Raw genomic sequence first — 8,800 nt, 5'->3', positions numbered from 1 at the left:
AAACAATTTGTTTATTGAATACAGGAAAATCAAAATAAATCTAAAAATTTAATTTTTAAGGGGAATAGTTATAATTTTTTTTCATTTTTGCTTATTTTGTTTTCATTTTTGAATTTCGTTTTCATTTTCGCTTAATTTGCAGCGTTTAAGTATGCCTGATTGTATATGTATTTGCGTTTAAAAAAATGTTCTAAACTAAATCTAAACAATGAGTGAAGCTAATATTGCCAAAAATGCGATGTAAATAAATTAGGAAATTTATAATGAATTTTTTTACTGCAGATTCTGAAAGATACTGGTGATAATATGTTCCTCGGAATTCTTATCTGTATGACGGTTTGGAGATATTTTGTGTGAAAATTTAAGAAAAGTAGGAAATAAAACCAAGTTGTTGATATCATGACTTGTGAGACAATTGAAAGAAGGGTCGTATCCAGGATCTTTTTACGGAGGGGGGGGGGTTAAAAATGGATTTTTTCGGGAGTTTTCCAAAAAATTAAAAAAACGCATCAGGCATTTCTTAATGTTCACTTCCGTTACGTTTTACGTATCGGACAAAACTTTTGTGGGGGGGGGGGTCAAACCCTTAGTGCCCTCTGGATACGGCCTTTACTGAAAGCCTTAGAAATTAGTTGCTTATTTTCTGCAGCCTAATTAAGACCTCTTTTTTTAAAGAGTTCAATTTAAGGATCCAACAAAGTTGTCGATATCATAATCAGTGAAAGACAACTGAAAGCCTTAGAAATGATTTGTTTATTTTCTGCAGGCTACTTTAAGCCTCTTTTCTGCTCACATGACGATACCCTGTTTATGCTTGGGTTTTTTATTTTCAGTAAAGTGCTGGTTTTTCAAAATTATATAGTGTAAGGAATACCAGGAGTCAGTTACTTGAGGTTAGTATGTCGATCTGACAGTGAAGGAATAATTTTTCTTCGTTTTAAGTTCCAACTTCGCTCTTTACTTCCATCAGAAAAACTTTGTTTTTTTAAATATATGTTTGAAAAAGGATACTTGCAAGATTTAAAATTCGCTAAAACATGTCATATATTTTAAGGGTTGCCCCTAGACAAGGGTGTATCCAGTGTTTTAATCGTGAAGGGGGGAGGCATAATTTTTTTTGGGGGGTAGGGGGGATTTACAAAAAAAAACACTTTTAAAAATGCAGCAAAACTTGTTTATATGCATTTTCGTTACGTTTTTATTATTTAGGCAATAGTTTGGGGGGATGGGATTCAAAACTGGCAATCACCCTGTATACGGCCTTGCCCTGAGAACCTGAAAAGCGGCCATATACCCCGTATATCCTGATTTAAGTTCACAACAAAAACCTGAATTATTGTTCTATGAAAGTGCAAATTGGAAAATAGAAAATATTTATTATGATTCTATGAATCCCACCACACAAAAAGCAACAGGAAAGGTTGACTCAGCTTTAAGTTACTCAACCACTGGATATACAAAATTAAATTTCACTCAAAAGGTGACTCAGTCTTGTAACAAGCCATCAAACCACCTGCAAGTGAAATAGTTTTCTTGAGGTAGCAATGTAGATGATTCACATATCTTGCCACCTGTTAAACACAAGGAACAAAATAAAAAGGGGGTGATCATTACGATCATAGGTACACATGCTGAGGGAGATATAAGGGCTCCCATATGGAAGGGAAAGGGTTGGCTATGACCCCTCCTGGGATAAGACCAAGTATAGACATAACATTACATTTTAAGAGCTTCAAAATAAATATGATATTTTTCTGGCAAGTTATTTGCTTTAAAATTTTACCAACCAAGAACTTTTACAGATATGCTTTTGAAAGGAACAAATTAATTTTCCAGGGGAGTGAAATTTTGCTTTATAAAAAACTAATTGTTTGGTGAAATATCCCACTTTCATTCCATTTCGGTCCGTTTTCCCTCAGGGAATCAGCGTTTTTGCGAAGTCTAATTCTTTGGTACACCCCTTCTGTTACCGGCCCCTGACTGTGTTCCACAACAGCGGCGTAATTTCGTAAAAATCCTGAGAGGGGGGCAAAGTTGGAGCCAATTTTTCCAAATCAAGTGAAAATGGCAGTGAAAACTGAAAAATGAGCCATATGCTACCATAAAGGTAAAGATATACTAAAGGAAATTGACCCCTTTTCTGTGGATGCATGAATTATGCAGACTTATCTTAGTTTTGACAAGATTTTTGAAGAAACTAAATTTTGGCTGGGGGGTATACTGTCGTCTGAGAGGGGGGGGGGAGTCTTGGAGGGTTAGTTTTCTTAGACCAGGGAGTAGTTTCCTTGAGTTTTCTTAAATCAGGGATGAAGTGCACAGCCGATATGTCTTAGGGCTATAACCAAACGTAAAACGTTGAAACATGGTTTGATGTACTGAAGATTCCTTGCATAGGAGTAGGATTCCACAAAGATCAGTGAGCATTTGAATGAGACACTTTTAAGACTTGAAAGAGAATAGGAATGAATAAGAAACGTTAAAACTGTTTTGTTTTTTTGCAAATAAAAATGTAAACACAAATACTTTAAAACAAAACAATGGTTTTACAAAAATCCATGAAAATATATTTTATTTTTAAGCAATAAGCAGAAGAATATATTTGTTCCTTTTTGTTTAAGCATCTTTTATATCCCCTTCTTATTTTTTTTTACACAATTAAAGAAGAGGCAAATAAGGACGGAGTGGGAGAGGCAGAGTCTGGTTCCCTCTAATCTCATGCTTACGAACCCTAACAATTTACTGTAATTATCATACAATTTACAGGTTTTTTAATATTTACCTGAATTTGACATTAAAAATGGACAATGAAAAAGAATTAAGTCCCTGATGTACGGCAACATCTAATACATTCCACAAGTGATTTTTCTGTTGCAAATTTGCATTTACCTCTATGGGGAAGTACATAAAATTTAGGAGGGGTAGGCAAGCCAAAAAAAAATATTTCCATGGAAGAGGAAAAGGTTTCAAAAAACTTTTTGCTTCTCAGAAAAAATCGCATTGTTTCACACGATATAAAACTTTGCCAGTAGAGAAAACGTACACCGACTAAAAATTACAAGCCTTTGCATATATTCAGTCTTTAAATGGAGGGGGGGGAGATGGGAATATATTTTCCGAGACCTATTTTGGTACCTTTGTTTATACAGAGGAGTATTATAAAATTAAACTTCGAATTGCATTAAAGATTGCATCAAAATCAAGGAGTTTTGTAAACTTTTGAGTGATAGATTATATTAGTTTTATAGTCGCAACAGAAAAAAATAGAATAAAACGAAAGCCCCTTTGTTGTCAGACAATGAAAAATAAATTATAATGGAAGAAAAATGTTAAAAACGGATAAAAGTGTTACGGATAACGGAGTGATTACGGAAAAGTATTAAACAAATAACGCATAAAAGACGGTAAACTTGGAAAAAAAAACTATTTTATGCAGATAGTAATCCGACTAATAAAAAGTCCGACTATTTCGGCTTGACATACGGACGTCTCTACCTTCTTATTTTTGTCTCGCTTTCCCTGTTGATAAACGCTTCTGAATGTGAAATCGAAATACTCAGATTTTGGTTATAATTCTATAAACTATGTTCTTTTTCCTTGTTTTCTTTCTAGGTTCACCGTCTTTTTATCATTTTGGTCTATTTTCAATATCTTTATTTTATTCTAAATATAGATGGAAAAAAAATGCGGTCTAAGAGATTATTTATGTCATGCATAGCCAGTGTGGTCTTAGAACCTACTTCGAAATAATTCCTAGTTATAAAGCTGGCGTATTTTTTTTCTGGCGTAAAATACGTCTTTTTAATCAAGGAGTTTTTGTAAACTTTTGAGTGATAAATTATATTAGTTTCATAGTCGCAACAGCAAAAAAACAAATATATGATAAACGAAAGCCCCTTTGTTGTCAGACAATGAAAATGACCTTATTACGGATGAAATTCTATTCTGGTGACCCTCACTAAGGGGAGAGGGAATTTGTCAAATGTGTCATGTGTCAAAACGATCATATCATATAAAAATACAGAAAAAGCGGAAAAATAAATTTGGGAACGGGGCCCCAAATCAGTGGCGTAATTTCGTCAAAATCCTGACAAGAGGGGGGCAAAGTTGGTGCCAATTTTCCCAAATCAAGGGAAACTGACAGTAACTACTGAAAATGAGCCATTTGGTACCGTGAAAGTACTATAAGAGCACTATAAAGATGCTTTATATGCTAAAGAAAACTGATCAGTTTCTGTTGATGCTTAAATTATGCAGGCTTACCTTATTTTTGACAAGATATTTGAAGAAACTAAATTTCAGCTGGGGGGGGCAAACTGAGGTCTGGCGGGAAATGAGTTCTGGGAGGGGCAGTTGCCCCCCTGCACCATAGCAAATTACGCCCCTGCCCCAAGTCCTTCTTGTTCTGCGTGCGCGCATCCAATTAAATATGGTTGGTACATACATTCTACTACCAAAATTGTGAATATAATTGCGATTATTGAAACGAATGATGCTGGACAATTATATTTTCTGATTTGTCTTTTTACAATCCCAAATTTGCGCTTTTTACATTTTCCAGTCTTCAGTACAGTCTACGGCATCTTACTATAAAAAGGATTTATACGGAGAAGTGTCTTGTGCAACGAAACATTTCATTTCTTTTCAAAAAAAAAAAAAAAAAAATTCCGATGCTCCGATCATCTTGAAGTAAAAGACTTTATTTAAAAATAAGATGGAAGAGATGTCACTACGACATCAGCGCCTTACCTGGAACTCGTCAAGAAAATAATAAGACTGCATCATTTCGAACCTAGAAAATCCATGAAAAAATAATACTGTGATATTTTTGAATAGGCTTAAAATGGAAGAAAAACTAAGACATTTGGTCAAATCTAACAGGATTTATCTTCAATGATTATTTTCCTAAGCCATTCTAAGTTAAGCTCACCAGAAAGTCACAGCCTCATACAGTTTCAAAGATGGTCTTCTCAGGACATCTACACAGTATTTCCTTTTATCTCTTTGGTGAGGCTTAAACCGTTGCCTTAAAAAGGGAAGGAAGCTTAAGGCCAAGTTTAGGCGAAATTGTAAATTATCTCTTGTTACGATGAGCTTAAAAGTAAGATGAAATCCATATTAAGAACATTCCGTCGTAAAAATATACTAAAAAAATCGGTACTCTTCTATTAAACGGACTCTTTTATATAGTGCTAGTTTGGTTAATACATTGTATTTCTCTACAACGGTGTCTTGAATCATCCCGTAAAAACGGGTTTTTTGTCGCGTCTACAGTTTAACATTCCATATACACTAGATAAAAGAGTCCGTTTAATAGAAGAGTACCAAAACATCCACCTGACAAGGAAGGAGGTAGAGATGTCATTACATCAGTGTCTTATACGGAACTCATTTATTTCTTCTTGCCAGTAACCTACAATGATCGTGAAGAAAATGATAAAGCTGCATCATTTCAAACCCACTCTTCTAACTTCATAGCTAAGAAACACATTAAAAAATTAAACTCTTGATTTTTTGAATAGACTAAAAAAAGGAAAAAACAGGAAATGTCAAACCAAATAGGAATTATCTTAATGATTATTTTGCTCATCTAGAAGTGACGAAGATGGTCTACCCCAGACATTCACACATTATTTCGTTTTATTTTTTGATGAGGCTTAAACAGTTGCCTTAAAAAGGGGAAAAGGCTTAAAATCAAATTAATGTGAAGTATTTATCTTGTTGCTGAACATTAAAGAGTAGAGCTTTGACGAAAAAAGTGGAGGTCTTGTAAGAGATACTCTAGCGTGTCTCTTAATAGATACCCATTGGTTTACTTTTTTTCCCAATATGCCCTACGTAAATCCTATAGAACTTGTTTCTTTAAAGAGTTGAGTAAAGTAAAAATGAGGTTTATATTAAAATATAAATATACAAAATAAGTGTACAAAGTTGGCACGCTAATTCACTTTACTAAAAATATACATTTTATATCACAGAACTAATGGAAGACAAAAAAATAGTAGATTGTCATGACGAAACTGAGGGAGTAAAATTTCGCCCCCTTTAGAAAGACAGAACTGGGATAAGAACTGAAAAGTCATGAAGTTTATCACAGTTTTGAGATTAACGATTTATCGTTTCAATTACACACACTACCATTTGAAGTTTTAGCTTGTCCTTCTGCCTTTTGAAAAGATGTAATCGTCGACGGTTCAACTATACAAACTGGCACTGGTAAGGCTGCAATGTATGGAGTTACTGTGAAATGTCCACTCACGTGTACACTTAGGGGGGCGCCTGTCTGTGCAGCTACGGCGGCACATTCTCGAACGATGAGTTCATGCAATCGGGCTTCGAGCAACTCGTTTGCGGTGTTTTCATTCGTCTCGTTGCTAAAATCGCTTGGATGTTGCCATATTTGGGTTATTCCCTCTTCGCAGCTTTGTTGAAGCTTCTTGTGAGATGCTGATCGTTTCGACTGTCTTTTGCGTTTTACCAGGGTCAAGACCGGCTTAACGATCTGTAACGAAACAAAATATTTAGCAAGGGCTAAAATACACCACAGAACAATTTTAGTAGCCAAAACTGTGACGGCATCATGCCAATGGCATACACATAGATATAAAAAAATGGGGGCTATTGCTCTTTACACCTTACATCTCTCTCTCTCTCTCTCTCTTTCTTTGTTTCTCTCTCTCTGACTCCTGAATTCCACTCTATTTCTTTGTGGCTTTTCTAGTTCACTTAGCCCTTTGAAAATTTAAGCAATTTTGAGGTTGCCTTGAGAGAATACTAGTTTTTTTCATCTAAAGTCTAAGTAAAATAAAAACCGAATAATCAGAGGAATTAGATTCTGAATAGAGCTAGAAACAACATAGGCCTGCCAAATAGAAATGAATAACCCTAGCCTAGAAGAAACGAGTAAAAACCAAAGCTAAAATGCATCTTTATTGCTGAAGTATTTATTTTTATGGAGTTTTTCACATTTAGAAAGGTAGGGTCCAGGCCCCCGACCCTTCTCCCACCATAGATATAACCTAAAGGGTAATGAAAGCCAGGAGCATCGTTTGGGGGTGGCAAAGGAGAGGGGGCAGTTGCCCCCCAATAATGTGGAGAAAAAATAGTATACATCCCATGCCTTTTGAATTTCCAGATATGAACCCCTCTTGCCCCCCCCCCCAATAAAAATACTGGAGATTCCCCCCTGATGAAAGCAAAACAGGGTATAACTAGGCCTATCGCCGTATGTTGTAAAGGGAAAGAATAGAAGATTCGAAATAAAATGGGCCTAGCTATATGTAGAACAAGAAATAAGAGGTGAGATATTTGAAATTTACCTATTACGAAAAAAATATAAAAGTTAGGTAAAATTAGACCATTAAGAATACTTCTAAGAGAATTTCTAAGGACCAATCTGATATTTCCGTGGAAAACTTGAAAGATCACTAAAACCTCAAAAGAGAAGGAATATACACCATTGGAAAAAGATGAAAACAGGTAGAAGAAGAAAAATTAAGATAATAAATTGATTATTTTTTATGCAAATTCTATCGGTGGTCTATTTTTGTAATTAAAAAAAATGGTGGTACATAAAACAACTAAGAACCAACTCGTACCTTCTTTGACAAAGCCTTCACCGCTTCACCAACAGCCTTTTTACAATAACGATCCATTATACTCTTTCCCAATCTATAGCTTATAATAAACTGATGCATAATTGAGAATTGCCGCCTTACTTATACAGAGGGGTTGGCTATACTTGACGTCACAATCGCGTGTGACGTACGTGCCAGGTGCGTGCTGAACACACTTGGGATCGTGGGAACGCTACTAGGTTCCCACCAAAAATTTAGCTTGTATATCCTCTGGTCACCAAATGTCGATTCTCTGGAACATTAACTAAGGGTCCATATGACTCCTATGCGGGTGAATATTGAATTACTACTTAGTGAAATTCAAGAAAAGCATGAGAGATTGAGATGATGATACACTTTTTGTTTATTTTAAGACAAGGGACAATTAAGAAATTATCGAGAATAGTTGCGAATGAAGGGGCAGTGTTGGATAATCATCGTGGCCCTACTCAGCTGTTTTTATTTTCAAGAATATTTTTTTCTCTCAAAATCAACGGCGTCAATTAATGAAAATCTATGGGGAAGGGGTGTATTTTTCATTTGTCTTTTGTTAATTTTCCAATAAAAGTACCAAAAAAAAGAAATTTTTAATGAAAATGTCTAAGAAAAGTTTTTTTTCCAGAATCTAGGGGGACAGAAAATATGGGGGATAGGACCCCTGTTCTCCAATCGATACCACTGTTACAATTGTCATGTAGACATTCTACATAGAAAGACAGCCCCTTCTCCCTTAATTGAATCGAATCTTTTTCAGAATAAAGTCATGGCTAAATCCAGATGAGAGTTTTGTGATAGCCTTTTTCTTCATCTGTTATAAATAGTTGCAGGATAGTTCTATAAAACTTTAGCGTAAAGAGCAAGAGACTAAGGGCAAGCCCCCCTCTTATACGGAATAATTTCTGTTCGTTTTAAGTTTTAACTCGCTCTTTACTTTCAATTTGAAAAAGCTTGTTTTTTTACTTAATTTTTATATGGGTGAATTACAAGCCAATGTGCTTCAATTTGGATAAAGCAAAAAATGTTGATTGTTTAAACCCTAAGACGGAGTGGGTGCTCATCAAAAGAATCGAGGGCTATAAAACCGGTGACAACTAAAGGGTGAAATGATTGGAATGCCAAAATGCCCCCCCACCACCTATCCTGGCTAGGAGACGGAGCCCCGATTATTGAAGCATGGAATAACTCCA

The 8,800-nt window shown here is 35.3% G+C and overlaps 1 protein-coding gene across 1 annotated transcript; it reads right to left on the bottom strand.

Moving 5' to 3' along the window:
* Positions 1-5,882: 5,882 nt before the first annotated feature.
* On the bottom strand, positions 5,883-7,691 carry LOC148951563 (uncharacterized). Its single transcript, XM_089090332.1, has 2 exons — positions 7,596-7,691; positions 5,883-6,499 (listed from the first exon to the last, which is right to left on the bottom strand). The coding sequence occupies exons 1-2, from the start codon at positions 7,650-7,652 to the stop codon at positions 6,119-6,121; spliced, it is 438 nt and encodes a 145-aa protein (XP_088946458.1). The 5' UTR covers positions 7,653-7,691; the 3' UTR covers positions 5,883-6,118.
* Between the last annotated feature and the right edge of the window lie 1,109 nt (positions 7,692-8,800).

Source organism: Artemia sp. Qi Xiang Cuo, chromosome 6 (assembly GCF_049724085.1).
Source record: "Artemia sp. Qi Xiang Cuo chromosome 6, ASM4972408v1, whole genome shotgun sequence".
Taxonomy (NCBI): Eukaryota; Metazoa; Arthropoda; class Branchiopoda; order Anostraca; family Artemiidae; genus Artemia; species Artemia sp. Qi Xiang Cuo.
The sequence above is the reverse complement of the archived record's forward strand: the minus strand, read 5'-3'. Positions and strand labels throughout refer to the sequence as shown.